Here is an 18,734-nt window from a genome sequence, read left to right on the forward strand (position 1 = left end):
AGGAAAATAAAGCCAGAGCGTTCCTGCCTCCCCCAGACTCAGATCTTATGACTGTTCTCTGTGAGAGGTGCAGGGATGTTGCGTGACAGTCATCACCTTCGCCATATTCCTCTCCTGATCTGCTGGGGCCGTTGAGTGAACACACCTTTCCTGTATTGGCCTCAGTTGTCTCCTTCTTTGGTAATGATCAGAGGAATTACACCAAGATGACTCATTCTTAACCTAAAGTAAATAGTTGCAGGCGAAGTGAACCTATTACAATTACAAATCTGTGCTGAAACGGCCCAAAGGTGCTTCTGTTATACAACACAGATGTCAGATCCTGTGACAAAGTGTGTTACTGAGACTAAACAGCTATCTGCATCATTGTTTATCCATCCACACACATAAGCATCTAAGACAGAGACAAAACGAAGGTGAGTGCTTCTTCAGAGTCAGGTTAAAGGAATGAAGAGACGATGTTTGGATAATATTACAAAAAACATGCAGATCTGACAGTGTGTATAAATTAAAGATCAGATTATTGAACATTTATTGCCGAGTATCAACGTGTGGTTTACACTACAAAGTTACTTCTCCAAGTTCCCTCTCATCCTGGCCTGATCTTGCACCTTAAGCCTCATAAAGCAGGTCCCAGATCGTCACACCGCCTCCTCCAGTAAACTCGAAGCCTAAAATCTCATGAAATCAAATGGGCTCCTTGTGAAACCTAGAGTCTAGAAGTCCATTATTGCATATATTCCTTCTTAAATTGTTTGTCGATGACTTTAACGTAACTTGAGTCTGAAAAACAAAAACACAGTGTGAAATAATCACAGAGGAATTTGTCATGATTCACATTTACAACTGTGGGCCATGAGTGGAAACAAAGATTAAAGACGAGTGTTTTTAAGACAAAGAGACGCAAGCTTCTCCTGGAGTTAAGTGGCCTTTTAAAACAGCTATTTCCTCTCTGTCCTGTAGCTTCACGGAGCCATTCGTGAGCAGTCTGGAGGGAGCGGAGTCCATATTAGGAACACGTTACCTGATATCTTGCACAAATCGTGCCCGGGAGCACAAAATGCCATCAGTCGTGGCTGCGTAAAAAGCTTTTATATTAACAGCTCTCTGCCCCTTTGTACCGGATGAGTGGAGGAATATTCATATTTTGAGAGCGTAACATTTGTTTTTACAAAATAGGATCAGAAAATTTCACACAGCCTTAAAATTAAATATCTGAAAAGAATTTTTATAGACGTACAGTAACTGAAGCTACCTGCCACACTACAGAGTAGGAAGATTATAAAGCAGTTCTTAGCATAATAAGTAAATCCCTTCTCAGATTTACGTAACTCAGACTAGGGGCGGACGGGTGGGATAACCTCTGAGGCCTGACAGATAACATTCTTACACAACCGAGACCGCCAACGAAAAGAAATAAGGTAATTGAAGCAGCCATTACAGCAAAGCCTTTAATCAAAAGCACAAGCTTGTGTTTATTGACCGTTGCACGCACGGGAACAGGTGAGAGTATATGTACACACATGTAAACAGTCAGTACCTGCAACACAGAAGTAGGGAGAACTATGGAGCTCATCTCCTCTCACACACGCACGCGCGGTTTGGAAAATGACGACAGAGCGGACTGTCTGAAATCACAGAGCACCGCAGGCCTCTTTGGTCAGCTACGGGTCCAACCATCAAAGCTGATGGGTCACCATTCAGAGAACAGAGACGACACACAGCGGGAGGCAGATACCGAGACCTAGCGGAGCGTCTGCACATTTCACATTTATTTCCGTGCATCGGTGTAAAACAGTGGCACAATGCTTTGATATATTGATCGTACTTTTTCCCCGGAGGAGTCCATCCGCTGACCCTCATTCTCATTCAAGCTCTGTAACAGCGTTCAAGCGTTTCTGGACGGTGATATGACGAAAGGACGGCCGTTGTGCAATTCATTCTTTACAAAGTAACAATGAACCGAGTTAACTCCTACTAAATGGAAATTCTCCATCCTTTAAACTGACACGACAGCGCTTGTTTTCTACACACCCTCCAGCAAAAGAAGTCAATAATATAAAAAAAACCCTGTTTGATAAAACAAGCGTCTCAACATAAACCATAAAACAAAGGAGTGCAAATTATCCAGCGGTTCTTTTTCATGTTTCACCACTTCCCTCTCATAAAGTAATGAAAGCAGAAAGAAAGGAAAGAATAAATCATTTCCTGGTTAACGTGGTGTCAAGATTCTCGACTCAGTATAAAAAGAAAAAAAAACACAACACGTTGAATGGTTTTAAGAAGTTCCTGCACAGCAGAAGATAACTGTGGAAGGAAAAGCTGTATCTAACAGCTGCTTCTCCTTCCACCTCTGTATCGTCCCAACACATAAAACACAGACAACAAGTCCAACTGTCCTTCTCTCTCCCGTTCTTCTTAAATGCTATCTTTACCCGCCTGCATCCGTTTTGCCTACACCCATTTTCCCCCCCGAAAGGCCGAACCACAAAACTGCTGCCTTCAACTGAGTCGCTGAGTGTTTTCTGGCACCTCACAACGTCAACACAGCGTTGCCACGGCGACGTTCTATCAACACTTCCTGTTGCATTAATAGCTGCGTTACTGCTCTTACACCCAATGATGTGTTACATATAACACATCCTCATAACAGCTACTTTCAATAGTTATTAAAAATTCTTAATACAATATAAATGTAAATATCTGGTTAAATCAGGGATGAAGTGAACAGAAAGAGATTGCACATTAATTAATATTGAATGTAATCATTAATGCAATGATAGTGAGCTTCAGATTGTGTCAAATTCATCAATAGGTTTTGTTCAGGTTGACTTAATAAAAAAATTCAAGTCTAAACATAATCATACGCCTGCACCAAGAAAAAGAAACAAACAAGGAAAATGCTATTCGTACCTAAAGTGCAGTACACAGAACATGAAACACTTCAAGCTCGTCCGCATTGAGTTTTCATCAAATGTCACAATGCGGGACAGAAATGGCACTAAGCTTTCTTCACCTGGATCTCGTTTCAGGACAACAGCCCTTCGCTCCTGCTGCGAGACATCAGCGTCTAAAGGTGTGAAGTCCTTCTATGTCACAGTCAAAGGTCAAAGGTCAAATGAGAGATGTCAAGCTCTCACTGCCAGGTTACACTGCATCAGTGGCGTCACATTGTCACACTATTTACAAGCCGATAAACAAACTCAAAGCCCAAACATATATTGCTACCTTGTGGACAGATGTGTGGGTTTTGTTTATGTTTTTTTTCTCTCTTTCATTTTATATTTTTTATTAACAAAAGGTAAACGACATCTACTTGACAACCCATTCTGAACAGGCTCTGCTTCCCAGAGCGGAGCCCGTCTGGATCGTCAGGCCTAAAGCTTCGATTCCCAGGCACTTGATTGTAACCAAATGTAGAGTTAGGGTGTCCACTGGGTCCGCATGCCTCTGATGCACAGAGAAGGCAGCAACATTCTATGCCAGACCCAAAACACAAAAGCCCTCAAACCTCCAAAGAAAACTACAAGCATCCTCAGCATGCATAACGAAGTTATTCTACTCCTGTGATATACTGCACAGCGACAGGTTAGCTAGTGGCCGGTATTTGCATTTACACATTAACACATGCTTCTAGACCTCGGCAATGCTACAGTGGGGCAACTGACGAACACCAAACCCAGCAGAGAGCAACCGGCTGAAAATAAATAGGAATACTTTACAGTTATGGCAGGTGACAGAAAGGAGGATGAGGATGAGGTAGAGACAGTGACGTGCCGTTAGAGGGAGCGAGAAAATGTACCTCTGAGAAAACGTGGGGGGAAGAGGAGAAACGAGAGCAAAGGGGGAAAAATGTGTGGCAGAGCGACAGGAGCGCCAGGTACGGTTCGTTTGCCCAACGGCTCGGGGCAGTTTGAGACGGACGGGTGTCTGGGGGCCCTTCACATGCGGAAGCGGTGGTGGGGGTCTGTGAAGGGCAGCTCCGAGTCATCCATGGGCAGCACCAGGCGCGTGCCCCTCATCACCAGCTCGTGATCGCCGTACGCCAGCTCTCGGTCCAAGTCCTCCGAGGCGGCGCCGGCGAAGGCCGAAGGTCCGCCGCTGGTGTGAGCGCCCGTTTCATCGGTGCTGACCGTGATGTCGCCGTACGACAGGTTGTCCGTGAGGATGAGGTCCGAGTCGTCGTTCTTCAGCTGGCCCTCGTTCTGGGGGAAGAAGCTGGAGGTAAGATTCTCCGTGAACTACATTAAAAGCACATGCTGTGCATTTTAATACATTCTCCTTATACAGACTGAACCTCTGGCTGCCCGCTATGTTCTTCTCATCCATTAAATGAAAACCTTAGGAATTTGCTTATAACGACCTTCTGTATTAACCAGCGTCTGACCTCATAAGCCTGAGGACTGGTGAGGAAGCGGGCGAGGGGCCCGCAGCAGGGAGGCAGCGTGGCTGTGAGAGGGGGGCCGCTGTGAGTCAGGATGGGCTTCAGGTAGCTGGGGAGGAGGCTCAGGTCAAGGTCACAAGACCCAAAAATACTGTTACAGTGTTAAAACACAACAGACACAGGGAAGTGTAATTAATGAAGAGTAGAAAACTGAATAAATAAAAAAACTGAATAAGAAAAATCATCCTCCAAATACATTTAATGCTAATTTAGCAAAAGGCCATATTCTAATCAGGCCTGGGATTTGTAATAAAACCTACACATGGTGCGCCCCCTGCTGTCACTCCCTGTAAACTACAGAGACCGCCACTAAGGTGGTATTTGTTTATAGTACTTGTGGTTGGTTTAATTGATTTTTACCCCCATCCTGTGCATGGTATTAACAGCTTTTGACAATCATCCAGCTTCTAATACTGTCCATGCTTTTATTTTGGTATTAAATTAATGTGACGGACAGGTGAGTAATGATTGTTTGTTTAACCTTTAATTATTACTGTTATAAGCTCCTAGAGGCGTTAACATACTGTCTGTAAAGGTCTATCACCAAAGGATACTTGTGGTCAAAGTTGTACCAAATTCTGAAAAGCCAAGCACTTTCCTGTTTGGTGCTTCTTCTCTCTGACCCCTCAGCGATACTCATCTGAAACAAACAATCCTTGTTTTTAGGTATCGCTGTTATTTTTGAACATCCTGTAAATTAGTCACAGTAACGAGTGCCGCACTCACAGAGTTATCTTGATCAGAGTCTACGCCCACTCTGTAAAGAAAGACACGTGTCATCAGTTGACATCTGTCAACAGGATCTGTGCTGTGAAGCACGTTTCTCCTGTTTATCAGGTTCCTAAACAGCAAGGTTCAACAAAAAGCCGCTCGCTGCTGCACTGTGTTAACTACAGTGAGGTCAAAGGTCACCTGATGCGACCAAATGCATTTAGCGGCATGAGGAGATGCCTGCTGTACCGTATGCGCTGGCACGACAGCATCTGGGTGGTGCCGCCGCCACAGATCCAAACCGTGAAGAAGACCACAAGCAAAGTGGTGGAGAACATCATCTGACGGGCGTATGTGGCCGTGTCTCTGATGGACAGGGCAAAGGTCATAGCGCCGCGCAAACCTAAAGGCAGGAACGGGGAGGACATGGCACAGAAACAAGTCATTAGGAGGACGCCTGTGTCAGCAGACGATGCAGAGACACGTTTAATCACATTAGACTCCCACTAACCTGCAAACATCATCATGTGCTGGAAGTTAGACCTGATCTTGTTGCGTCTTCCCAGGTTGAGAAGGAAAGACAGCGGGTAAATGTTAGCAGCTCTTCCCAGGAACACTGCCAGCTAGGTGGGGATGAGGTTAAGAAGACGACGACAAGACAAACCAGGAAGTCGACGGTTTGCTAATATCACGACTATGGGCACAGGATTACCAGGGTTGTGGAGCGTCAGCTCAATGCACAGAAGGATACAAAAGCTCCAACGATGAACATCGGGTTGAAGGCGTGACTCTGGAAGGTGAACAGGGTCAGACCCATGTAGGAGAAAATGAAGTTCTCCGCCAGGAAATTCAGCAGCTCAAACAGCTGCAACACAAAAGAAACATGAACGTCATGGGTTGCTCAATCAAAATGCCTTCAAAGACACAAAAATTACTCATAGGCTGCTTTGTAAACAAACCAGTCTCTACTACACCTCATTACTCCCTATATACTGAAAGAAACAGCAGACTGAGCAGTGGTGCAACTGTGGGACCAGGTCTGACCTGCTTGGTCCTGTCCTGGGACTCGGGGGACAGGTTGTTGTAGGTGTAGTGGGCCTGAGTGATTCCACAGAACAGCACCGCTACCACACCTGCAGCACATGGACAGAGTCATGCTCATGCTCATAACTCAAACAGAACGATGTAAAGTGTTGGGAAGTAACCGTGACGACGGTGTTGGGCGTTCACATGTGCAGAGTGTGCGTGCGTTACCTGTGAAACCACAGGCCTCAGCCAGAAGGAAAGTGCTCCACGACATAAGGAAGAAGAGCGCCGTCTCCAGCAGCTGGAAGTCCCTCAGTTTTGTGAATTTGGTCACGTAGAAGCGACAGTCAAGGAGTTTAACGAGACGCTCAGATACAGAAAATGAACATGACATTAAACACAAACGTATTAGTTATTCATGACAACACATTTCTCCTGTAATAAAAAATATTCCCCCATTGAAGCGAGATTATAAAAACCATTTTCTTGCTTAATCTCCTTTTATGAATAAATTTTATACTAATTAAAAAAAGATAGTAGAGCGGTGACGACTCCTGTGGCAACTCCCAGAGCGAAGGAGCCGCTGAAAACCCCGAGGAAAATGCCAAAGGACTTCAGCAAGGCCATGACCTCGAAGGTGTGACTGTTGTCTCCTTGGGGCTGATAGGCCACAATAGACCTGACAAAAGCAGAACACAACCATTTTAATGACCAATGCTCATGCTAAAATCAGTTTGTACCTTAGGTCTACTAAAAATAATCAGTCTCAGTCATAGGAAAGCAGAGTCATGTGGAGGTCAGAGGGTTGGAACTATTCAGATGGTTCAGTGTTAATACTTAACTTATAACAGACTGGCCTGCAGCCCGTTGAAGTCAGATTCCTTCAAACCAAGAAGTAAAGGTTTGTAATGTATCCACTGAACACTGATCAGTCCCAACTTAAAGGAATCTAATAGTGTACTGCAACAGAGGGAGGCATCATAGAAAGATTGCATCGGAGGTTAAAGGTCACTGACACTGAACTGTCCCATTCAAGTCACAGTCGTTTAAACTGGACATCAAACTGGGCTCAATTAGCTTGTTTGTGGTTTTTACTGGAGTCTGGGATGAGATGGGATTTTGAAGCTGCAATGCAATTTAGCTTTCAAACACTCCGCTCAAAGAAGCTAAAGGAAACACTGGATCATTACAGTTTGACACGGGGGTCAGGATTTGGCCCCCATGGGGCGTGGAAGGGATTGTGAACTTCATCTGCTTCGGTGCAAATCAAAGCGTTTGGTGCAACTAAATCAAACCGACCTCAAGCTTATGGTTTTCCATTTGAGGGACATCATTCCCTAATTATCCCCTCAGAGTGTGTGTTTTGCTAGTGTTGTGTCACTGCTGGTGGCAGGAGACAGGACCTGCTGTTAAATCAGACTCCACCGCGTGCAGCATCACCACCGTGGACCAGCACATCCTCTGCCAACTCACTGCCTCTATGCTTTGATCAGTTTGGCTTCAGATGTAATTTGTTCTCAACAACTTATACAATATTCATGACTACAGACTTCAAACTCAACATATATTTGATCAAAAGCCACGGTCATTTAAGTGCTTCCTCCAGTTTAAGCGGTGCATAATGAAAGTGGAAAAACCCATTTCCAAAATAGTGGCTTCGGATACTCCTTGAACCAAGTGTGACCCTCGGTCAGACGGACTGATGGCTTCTATTCAGCCTCTTCAAAACAAATCACCAGGCTTTTTGTCCGGAAGCATTTTGGCACCGTGCCCTCGCTGTGGCTTCTATATAAACACTGGAAAACCACAAATCTGTTTTCAGATGACGTGCGGCATTACATGTTTACCAAAATAAAAGCAGATAAATAAATAATCAAATCCTCTGCATGGGTGGGAATAAACCACAGAGTAAAAACAAATGGCCGGTGATTTGTCATGTTTATCCCAACACACTGCAAAGGCACACACTGCCTGCCACGCTCTACTTAGTCCACCCGTTCAGTGGGTCGGTCGGGGTCTCTCCACAGGGACCGGCCCCTCCGCTGCCCCTGCTATTATTGTTTACTATTCTGCAGAAACAATAACAGCGTCAGCAGAGTGTTACCTTCGGGGGCATCTCACAACAAGCTGCTTTCAGGTCAGTTAAAGGTCACCAACTCGCCGTTCAGCTCAGGAAACAAGTAACACGGCAGCTCCGTGCACACAGGACTTACGAGGAGAGGACCACGGCCACGGCATCGTTGAGCACGCTCTCTCCAAACAGCAACGCGTAAAGGTCCGCGTCGACCTGCAGCTCGTTGAAGATCGCCAGGACCGTCACTGTGGCAGAGAAAAGGCACCCGTTCACTGCAGTTTTGTACAAATACAGGCTATTAGAATACACGAACTAACTGCTGCAAACCCAGTGGTATTTGGTTAATATAGTTCCCTGTTTCTGTTTTCATGTCTGTTTCATGTGCCATCACAGTTGGATCTAGTTTCCACCTCACTTTGTCTCTGTATTATAAGAAACGACTGTCCATTAAAGCTACACAGCAACAGACGTAGATCTGATTATATTTAAGCTTCTTTTGTGAGTTTCCATCGTAGCGCAAAATTAAACCAGTTCTACTCTACATAAGAAACTACCAGAAACACTGATTGTGCAGAGATGTGATTTCTGTTAATAATTAGCAGGAATGAGTACAAGGCTAAACATGAGAACTGTACCAGGGTCTGTGGCCGAGACAATAGCCCCAAAAAAGAGGCAATCCGTGAAGAAGAAGTCTCCGTCCAGCTGTCTAAGCTGCTTCATGAGCATGACGCAGCCGTACATCAGCAGCCTGACGGAGGAACAGCAGATGATGTTGAGTATCGTCATGAACAGCAGTGACTTTAATGGCAGTATAGACACATCACATGTTGGCGCTGTTGCCGGTGTTTTTTCTCACCCAATGACAAAACAGGAAATAACTGTGCCCAGAAAGGCAAAAGCCAGAATGGAACCCATGTTACGAAAGAAGTGTCTCTGAAAGAGAAAATACTTTTGTTAGTTCTTGTATTTTCAGCTAATAGTAGTAGTATTTAGTATATATAAAGTATTAGTATCATATATTTCTGAAGTTCAACAGACATAAGTGAATCTTTTATTTCAAAACGCTGTTAGTAGAATTGAAGTGAAGCGTATTCATTGTGCATGCGTCTATGAAGGAGCAGAAACATTACTGTACCCTTTTCAAGCTGTAGCCAGCGTGGAAAATGATGGGCGGTAGAAGAATATTGAAGAACACTTCAGGGTCAAAGGTCACCTGAGTCAGACACAAAAACAGTATCACGCTGCAGTTCTTACATAACGTGGTCAACAAAAACTCTGGCATGACTGAAATGACACATCTGGGACAAAAACAAAAATGTCAGGACAAGAAAAAGCTGTTATAAGAGTAAAATGACAAGAAGAGAAGATGAGACAAAACGTGAAGAAAGTGAAAAAGAGAAACGAGAAGTAAAAACACGTCAGTTAAAAAGCGTCACCTCTGTATCTGTTTGTTTAGCTGTTTTGGGCAGAATACAGCAATATAGCAATTACAGAGCAGTTCAGCTGACAACTCTCAAGTGACAAAGGTCAGCGTAGTTCACCAACACATGACCACAGCATAAAAGTAAATGACACCGTGCATCAGGCGACTATTTAGATCTGAGTTGGTTTATTTTTTTGTAGCTCCTTTCACTGAACTGTCTTTCGCCATCCTAACAGAGCTAATGAGCCTATTTTAACATTCTAAACCTGTTTGGTAAATGTGCTTCATTTGCATAAGGAGAAGAACATGCAGTGAACTAGAAGCATGACACAGAACACTAAGCGCGTTATTATACGTGAGGCTTCTGTCCGTACCTTGCGCAGCATCTCGTTGTCCTGCACCTCGTTCACCTCGTTGCCACTGATCTCCCCCTTCAGCGCGTACTCGTAGAATTTGCCGCTGACGTTGACCAGGATGGTGGCGGGGCTGGCGTTGACGTGGCAGCTGAGCGTCACGTTGCTGACGTCTCGAGGCACGTGGATGCCGTATCGCAGGACCACGCCGACAATTAGTCCTGGGAAGATGAGGCACAGAATGAAGCAACGTGCCACGAACGCAGAGGGGGAAGTTGAACGTTATAAGGCCAAAATGACAGCAGGTCTAATATGATTATCTGCTGTTGGGTCGGTAGGGTGGGCTGCAGATGTGAAGCCATCTTTTGCAGACCGACTCTGCACCGTAAATGTAACGTGATTCTACTAAAGCATGACATCAGCCATTCAGGAAATTATTTTACAGGGCGACTGAGGAGAATATTGAAAATTTGCCAGATTATTCCAGTTACAAAATTGTAAGGGAATAGTAATGTCAGACCAGTGGAGGCAGCAGCAATAACATGCCCTCTGTTTCAAGTGTGGCATTAGATTCAAAATGTACCAAAGTTAAAAAAAAGGTAAAGGCTGAATATACTGAATAAAACAATTAGTAAGACATTTACACAAATGTACACAGAAATACACAAGTAAAATACTAGTACACTAGTGCAGTTTATTTCCACCACTGGTGAGGCGTTTGTTGCCAGGTAAACTGGACACTGGTGACAGAGCTGGACTTTACATGCCACACACACACACACACACACACACACACACACACACACACACACACACACACACACACACACACACACACACACACACACACACACACACACAGTCAACCTGACGGAGCCTGGCTCTCTAACGTGGCAGCTCGCAGAAATTGAACCACTTTCACGATTTGACGCGTGGAAGCGGTGCGCGCGTGCACTCGTCTCAAGCCTAAGCGGCGGCGCCCGCCGGTGGCGTCCGTCGGTCACGCCGGGGCAGCTGGAGCGGGCGGCTCACCGTAAATCATCGCCAGTCCCGTTTCGTGCAGGAACCTGAAGCGCCGGTGTTTGAACAGCCAGATGGTGAGGATGGTGAGGGTGAGGAGCATGATGAAGATGAGCAGGTCGGCGCTGTCCTGCCGGTGGCTCTCCTCTGCCCTTTTCTCCGTAACGATGTTCTCCATGGCACTGTCCTCCTCCTGGGGTGATGATGCTCGGCACACACAGATGCTCACGGACAGACTCACCAGCAGCAGCAGCCACAGCGTCCGCGTTGCCCTCCAGGCTGCGCTGACACTCACTCTGAGCGACATTTCCTCGGGTCACTGATGAAATTCTGTCCTGAATAAAAGGAAACTTTGTGCAAATGTAATTCACGAACTGAGGGAGTAGTCAGCAGAAATACGACAGCAACAGAAGAATCGATTCCGGCCCGGAAGTGAAAACATTTTTTGTAGAAAGTGAGACTAGACTGGTATATTTCAATATAAAAGTACGCCATGAAGTAATTGACAATTTTTTACAACAGTTGTCGATTTATGTTACTGTAGCGGATTTTATGTAATTTATACCACTTGTAAATTAACTATGGCCGTTTATCACTTCTTATTCCCACTGCTGGTGACAGTAATTAAATGTTTGTGTATCTTATTTTGAAATCTCTAACGTTCCTTATTTTAAACAGTAACTAAGTAAGACGTGGGCCTGATATTTGCTTTTTTCGTCACTTAAACGATATAGCATTTTAATTTAAAACAATGTTTTAAAAGAGTACAAGGGAACATTCAGCAATGCGTTTTTTTGTGAAATCAGTTGTATTACAACACATTACATTTATTAAAAATCTATTTTTCACTATGCAATGTACTATACTGTACTATGCAATACATACGTACATACAAATACTTTGCTAGGTTTAACCTAGTTTTGATATTTTTAACTGTTCATCGTAACAAGTCTCGTGATAAAGTATGGGACTTTACGTGTATTGAATTTTTTTTCCTTCAAGTTAAATTTTATACAATACTGTTATCCCCTATTTAAAAAAATATACCCCACTTGTCACTATAAAACATATGCTAAATTTGTAGCAGATGCCCAAATTATGGCTTTAGTTTAGATTTATGAGGTGGGTGCAATAATAGAACCACAATTTCCGAGGAGGCCGTGAATGCTGCAGGAGGTTTCACTCGCTTTGTTGTTTTCGTGATGGCTAGCTTATGTTTGCACCGTTCAGCTAAGCTGAACTGATTTGTAACACTCATTCTTTCCTATTTGTGTTATAATATATTATCGTGACATTTTTCTAACTCTAAGTCCAAGCTTCCAAACGAATATGACGTCTAAGATAAAAGGTAAGGCAAAGTTCATTATCTTTGGTACCAAGATAGCCATAGCTACAGTAGCACTGTGTTTTGGAAATTATCTTTCTCTGTTCATGCTGGTTCAGTTAGACACATTTGCAGTTACGAAACCATGAAAATCACTTACGAAAATTGTTTAGTGCTTGGTGTAAACACGTTTTAATAGGGTCTTCTGTTGGGTGTCTCAGCTAGCATATAGGCACAATAGCTAGCCACTAGCTTCTACATCGTCGATACAGAACTCACTCTAGTGTTTTTAATTCTTACTCTCTCATGTTCATCTGGAGGAAAAATGGTTATTCCAATAAACCATATAAAGGGTTTTCACTTTTTTCCACAAAAAGGGATCCCGTTTCCTATTCATTTTAGTGGGTCGCCATATTTGTTTTCATCTGTAAAGTGTCTAGAGTCATTATATACATACAATATAGATGTTATAAGATGAAACATTCTGTATTACAAACAGGGTGCTGATGAGAGACGAGGTTTAGTTTGGTTCATTTAACATAAACTACAAGGAATTAAAGCCCCATGATACAAATGCACCGCAATGCATTATAATCTAAATCTGTTACCTTTACAAGAGAGCACTGGCTGAGTATTTGTGTTTTTATGAGGAGCAGTAATGCAGCCATTGTGCAATGTTAGTTGTTAATAAGCACCATGACTTGAAAAAGCAGACCGTTCCAGTGTCAGAGCTTTGTAAAAGCTGTGAAGTGCTATAAGAGGCTCCGTCCAAGAGGAATCCACATTGGTTTTTTTGTCTGTTATCTAAATTGTTATAAACATGACATGTCACCTCTTGCCTGTCAACAGCAGCTTGTTTTTGTCCAGTTTAGTAAAGAGGTTTATAGAACGTACTGGCAGCAGAGTACAACTTAATTAGTAGCTTTTGATGTTCAGCTTCCTCAAATGTTAGGAAGGAAGCTCAATGTAGTAGTAAATGAAATAAAATTGGTGCCAGGTTTTGTTTGTCAATCAACAGAAAACTTTAACGTCATACCGTAACCATGTGCCTTAATTTTAGTTGGGAAAGTGGGCTCCAAGAATAAGGAAGATGCTCCCTACGAGTTGGAGAACCAGTTTGTCCTGCGGCTTCCTCAGGTGAGATTTTAGGACATTATGAATTTAATTGGTTTTCTAAAAATTCTATCTTACCAATACCTGAAAATGTTATTTAATATGTTATATTCTTGTTCCCACTTTTTCAGGAGTACGCCTCAACAGTGAGAAGGATTGCCCAGTCCGGCAGTATGAACATGAAGGACAGACTTACCATTGAGTTGCACCGTAAGATATAATTTTGCATTTCACAGTTTTTAACATTTAAGTGACTCTGGTGTCCTAAAGGCAATGGGCACTGCAGACTCACTTGCAGTTGGCTATAACTTCCATCATGGTGTCCCTCTGTTTTTTTTTTCTAGCTGATGGTCGTCATGGGATTGTGAGAGTAGATCGCGTCCCTTTGGCCTGCAAGCTAGTGGATCTACCATGTATGATTGAGTCTCTGAAAACCGTGGACAAGAAGACATTTTACAAAACGGCTGATGTCTGCCAGGTATGGTGGTTTGGTGTTGTTGTTGTTGATAGTGTGATAGTGGTTGATGGAGGTTAAAAAGAAATAAAAAGCTTCTTTCTACTTGATTAGTAGTTTTAGTGGCTGTGCAGACATTATGAGATCACAGTAAAACACTGCTGCATGCATTTGTTAGATGCTGGTATGTACACTAGATGGAGACCTCTACCCTCCTTTAGAAGAGCCAACTGGCACTGACCCTAAGAGCAAGAAGAAAGACAAAGACAAGGACAAGAAGTTTGTTTGGAACCATGGCAGTAAGGAGACAGACAAAGCTTTTTCAAGATTTACTTGCTGAAAACATCAGTAATGCAGAAAGTATAGTTTGCTCTCTAAAGCTGATTGAGCCATCTCACTTCACTAATCCTGTTATTTTGGTCTTCAGTCACCTGCCCTCTGAAGAACACTCGCAAAAGAAGATTTCGGAAGACTGCGAAAAAGAAGGTTTGACATTTCCATTTCCCCTCTGGTGCAGCCCTCCTCTTTCCTATCCATCTCTCTAGTATCCCGTCTGATGATCCATCTCTTTGCTAGGCTCCTTTCCAACAAGACATTTACATTTCATGAAACAGGAGCTGTGGTGAAAGTGAAAACCAAGATTTACATATAAATAAAGCCTTTCCATCTTAGTTTGCCCCAAAGGCATGCAAGAAAGCAATTTCACTATTGCTTTGATCAAAGTGAAAGCTAGTGTGCTTGAGCACTACACTTCTGCTTTTGTCTTCTGAATAAATCTTCCTCAAGGTGCTGAGCTGAGCCATATTGATTTGGCCCCTTCTGTTTTTAATCGCTAATGTGCTTCCTGGCATGTGGCCAGCTGCTGCCTAAATGTGTGTGTAAAAGAGAGAGTGTAAGAGATTCTGCTACAATACATGTAACCCAATCTCTCCCTCTTTCTCTCTCTCTCTTGCAGTACATCGAGTCCCCTGATGTGGAAAAGGAGGTGAAGAGATTGCTGAGTACAGACGCTGATGCTGTCAGTGTTCGTATCCTTTTCAGATGCATGCGAAACACACATGATGTACATAACCAAAAACCATAAAGATGTATGCAACCTGTACTGACTTAAAACCATCATTTTATGGGAAACATACCCTCACACTCCTCTAACTTAAAAAAAAAAAAAACAGGCTGTTCTTAAGGCCCAAGTGGGAATCCTGGCTCCTGCCTGGCTGTCCTCACTTGACTTCATGTACTGCTTTTGTGAGAAAGAGATGCACTTTGCAAGCAGGCTATTAGTGCTCTAATGAAACTCTAAACTTGCCTGACAGAATAAGAGCACAGCACGGCCGCTTTGAGTGGCTGCTTGCTGTGCGTTAATTGAGATGGACAGTTCATTATCATTGCTTAGTTGGTCACAGTGAAGCTGCATTCTAATTATAGATTCAGAGCCCCATCCAGCAGTAGATGTACACATGACATACTAATGAATGTTAAAGTTAAGGCAGTTCCTATGGAGTATCATCTAGGTTTTATCCTTCAAGTCTACTTCAAAGAAGACTTTGTAGAAGGTGAGAGGTTTGAAGGGAGTCTTTAATGTAGGACACCTGGCAGGACTCCTCAGACGGTGTGTTCAACTTAACCCATGACGTTCAGGGTGGGAAGTGATAGCAGAAGATGAATCCAAGGAGGCAGACCAGCATGGCTCTCTGTCCCACCTTGACTCGTCACCAGGCACCTCGGGGCACAAGATGGGTCACGGTTCTTGTAAGAAAATACAGTTAGACATGTATAATTCCTAGAAATTATAACATATGTAATCAGTGTAAAAAATAAGGGTTAGTCTCCTTCCTTCATAATAGAGCATAATAAGACATATGCATGCTGGATATTAGAAATTTATGTTAATAATACCCTGTTAATGTCATACAACACCGCATCTCTGACATGTTTCATTTTCACAAGACTGTTGTGCATGACCTAGATTAAACCAACGAGCAGCACCAGACACTACTAGAGCCTCCCTTCTTCTTCGGTTGCCTCTGTGTGCATGGTAATAACACTAATGTGCCTCCTGCGTGTCCAGCCCAGCGTGACGAACTGAGAGAGATCTTCAACGACATCAGCAGCTCCAGTGAGGACGAGGAGGACGAAGGGGACCGGCACGAGGACGAGGACCTGAATATCATGGACACAGAAGATGATCTAGTCCGACAGCTGCAAGACAAACTCAACGAGTCTGATTCTGCACAGAATGAAAGCGACAGAAACAACCAGATAGGTGAGAATTACACCATCAGTATGTGTGTGCACCTTTACTGGTTTTGTTCTCTGAATATGAAAAAAGTATTTCAAAGTAGTTGTGAACTTATGACAAATATTTCTGTGTGTGTGCGTGTGTGCGTGTGTGCGTGTGTGTGTGCGTGCGTGCGTGCGTGCGTGCGTGCGTGCGTGCGTGCGTGCGTGCGTGCGTGCGTGCGTGTGTGTGCGTGCGTGTGTTGATTTACTCGACATACCAGCAGTCTTTGATTTCTCATTTGCAGCAGTCCTGTCTGAAAACCGTTCTCATTTTAGCGCAGGCTTGGAGCCTTGAGACGGTTTGACATGAAATTAAATCAAACTCAGCTCAGACACTTGTCAAAGCAGACGTCAAACCTTTGCCAGGTGTCTGGGTGGCTAACCAGAGTTGAATTTTCTAGGTCAGACAGCTCCTTTGAGTAGCCTTATTTTCATTTAAATAAACACGCTGTGCCATCCCTCACAGAAACACGCACACGGATAGTGCTCAGCTTTACTGCACAACAACCACTCTGACTGTAGAAAGTGTCTGAGGACTTCCAGTGGTCAGTTTCGCTGCCTGGTCTGACTGTTGATTCTTCTGGCAGGACTTGCAATACATTTGTTAGCAGGGACGTCACCCCGTTTGATTTTTGCATATTAATTGTTCAGTGTCACAGGATGAAGCAATGAAAGGTAACAATTATTTTGGCTATATCGTTGACAAGGGAGTCGCAGTTGGTCGTGACGCACGATCGCTCCAGTCGCATTTAATGAGAATCCTCTGTGTCTCCCAGAGCAGACTGATTCACTTGTGCCTCTTCAAGCTTCCTCCTGCTAGCACAAATCCTTTTTAAATTGATTTGTTTTTCCCATTAAATGCAATTTGTCCAGCTAAAATAGAGGCATCCGTGGGGTTCAACAGGCTTAGGTGCACATCTTGTGCACTCCCCTTTGACTGCAGTGTCACATCCATCTCTTCACATTTTCGTGTCTGGTCCTGAGTGAAAACACTTTGAATGTTGCCTCATCAGTCGTAATAGTTTAATCTCTCGCTGTGTGCTGCAGTTATGGAGTATCAGGTTCAGATCAACAGCGTCAAGAGCAAGCTGCAGGACACCCGTGCTCGGAAGAAACAGCAGGAGGAGCTCATCATGAAAGTGGAAAACCAGGCTCTCAAAGTACGTAATCGAACAGGCTTCACATCATTTGATTGAGTCTGAAAACATAAACCAACCAGCTGATTGCATACATTGGTAATCTTGTAATTTTTTAATTCAACAAAATTGGAATAAAGCTAAGTGGTCTTAAGGTGAGAGTTTACACTAAGAAGTGAGCGGATACAACCTTTTTTTTGTTGCCGTTTAGACCTTTCATTGCTCAGTGTTTTTTGGGATGTCAAAGCCCCATCTTCTATCCTGCTATTATCACAGTCGCAGGGAAAAGGTCAGTTGTCTCTGACTGGCATTCCAAGTGGCCTTTCTGTCAGAGAGGAGGTAGTGACACGAGCAGCCCAGGCAGACACGTTTAAAACCATCCCAATTTAATGAGGCTCAGCATGTCGACTCGAACAAATCCTGTTTGTTACTCTTCTCTCTTAGAACCGTTTCCAAGCCCTGTTGAATGAAATCATACAGCAGGAGGAGCGGGAGATGGAGCAGGTAAGAAGCCTTTTTCGTAAAACCCAAGGATCAGTGCTCACTGTGAGCTTTTTCTCCGGCGCTTTGCATGAATTTATCTTGTCTGAATGTCAAACACTGTGTTAGCACTGCGCTCGCTGTCCTTTTTGAACGCAGCAGTTTTCGTACCTCATGAAAAAATGCAGATTCAATCATGTGAAATCTATTTTCGTCTGTCCATAAACGCTGCAGCACGGTGGCCACTCCACTGTCTAGGGCGGTTATTTGTATTTACGAATGAAGGCAGCAGAGTAATGCAAAGAGACATGTTAATCATCATCCACTTACCCTCCAATTGTACCTCAGGGCTGTCGGGCATCAGTCACATCTTCCGTTTTCTGCTCCAACAGCTGGCCTCACTGCAGGAGCAGCTGGACTCACTCATCGAGAAGTGACCACCAGGGGGCAGCCTCACGTCATCCTGAACCAGCCTCACTGCTCTGGAGGAAGAGGAAGAGAGAAGCTTTCATCCGGGGAGGACGAAGTCTTCATTAGCCGAATTACTAAGTCATTTTTTTTCAGTTGGTCGTTTCATATCAGAGGATCCAACATGCTGATGTCTCTTCCAAGTCTCTGGTTGGCAGAGTTTATTACTGTATAATTCAAGTGTTTGGTCGTCTTTGCTGTCACATTTCTTTAACTATGAACAATAAACCACAGTGATACAAGTATCAATGAAACAGTTACTTTTCTTGCATAAACTAATGGATTAACACGTCATCAGGTGTGTTTGTGTATAGGTTGCTGATCTCGATGGTGTATGTATTGTACTGCTTTCTGTAGAGAGTAGAGCTGAAACTGTCAACAATCAGTCACCTGATAATCTATAAGGTGAAAGAGGTGGGAAATCAAGT

General features: G+C 43.7%; 2 protein-coding genes across 2 annotated transcripts; one reads left to right on the forward strand and one right to left on the reverse strand.

Annotated features, from left to right (window-relative positions):
• Positions 1 to 1,450: 1,450 nt before the first annotated feature.
• Positions 1,451 to 11,526, reverse strand: slc9a6a (solute carrier family 9 member A6a). Its single transcript, XM_029164363.3, has 16 exons — positions 11,064 to 11,526; positions 10,053 to 10,252; positions 9,391 to 9,468; positions 9,112 to 9,188; positions 8,891 to 9,003; positions 8,395 to 8,500; positions 6,719 to 6,860; positions 6,410 to 6,515; positions 6,200 to 6,288; positions 5,907 to 6,020; positions 5,667 to 5,778; positions 5,405 to 5,558; positions 5,171 to 5,201; positions 4,999 to 5,084; positions 4,388 to 4,493; positions 1,451 to 4,205 (listed from the first exon to the last, which is right to left on the reverse strand). Exons 1-16 carry the CDS (start codon positions 11,356 to 11,358, stop codon positions 3,942 to 3,944), a joined length of 2,073 nt encoding a protein of 690 aa, XP_029020196.1. The 5' UTR covers positions 11,359 to 11,526; the 3' UTR covers positions 1,451 to 3,941.
• A 633-nt stretch (positions 11,527 to 12,159) lies between these two features.
• Positions 12,160 to 18,551, forward strand: taf7 (TAF7 RNA polymerase II, TATA box binding protein (TBP)-associated factor). Its single transcript, XM_029164346.3, has 12 exons — positions 12,160 to 12,399; positions 13,436 to 13,512; positions 13,620 to 13,698; positions 13,833 to 13,966; positions 14,121 to 14,241; positions 14,370 to 14,428; positions 14,898 to 14,970; positions 15,581 to 15,691; positions 16,011 to 16,205; positions 17,270 to 17,382; positions 17,803 to 17,862; positions 18,231 to 18,551. The coding sequence occupies exons 1-12, from the start codon at positions 12,381 to 12,383 to the stop codon at positions 18,273 to 18,275; spliced, it is 1,086 nt and encodes a 361-aa protein (XP_029020179.1). The 5' UTR covers positions 12,160 to 12,380; the 3' UTR covers positions 18,276 to 18,551.
• The last annotated feature ends 183 nt before the right edge of the window (positions 18,552 to 18,734 follow it).

The sequence above is a fragment of the Betta splendens genome, chromosome 10, assembly GCF_900634795.4.
Source record: "Betta splendens chromosome 10, fBetSpl5.4, whole genome shotgun sequence".
In the NCBI taxonomy this organism is placed as follows: domain Eukaryota; kingdom Metazoa; phylum Chordata; class Actinopteri; order Anabantiformes; family Osphronemidae; genus Betta; species Betta splendens.

Coding starts and splice junctions, on each gene's coding strand:
- slc9a6a (XM_029164363.3), bottom strand. CDS start 11,358: ATGTCGCTCAGAGTGAGTGTCAGCGCAGCCTGGAGGGCAACGCGGACG. Junction 8,501..8,890: donor TGTCTCGGCCACAGACCCTG/GTACAGTTCTCA, acceptor TCTCTGCCACAG/TGACGGTCCTGGCGATCTTC. Junction 4,494..4,998: donor TGGTACAACTTTGACCACAA/GTATCCTTTGGT, acceptor CCTCCTCCCCAG/CTACCTGAAGCCCATCCTGA.
- taf7 (XM_029164346.3), top strand. Junction 13,699..13,832: donor ACTTACCATTGAGTTGCACC/GTAAGATATAAT, acceptor TTTTTTTTCTAG/CTGATGGTCGTCATGGGATT. Junction 16,206..17,269: donor CGACAGAAACAACCAGATAG/GTGAGAATTACA, acceptor TGTGTGCTGCAG/TTATGGAGTATCAGGTTCAG.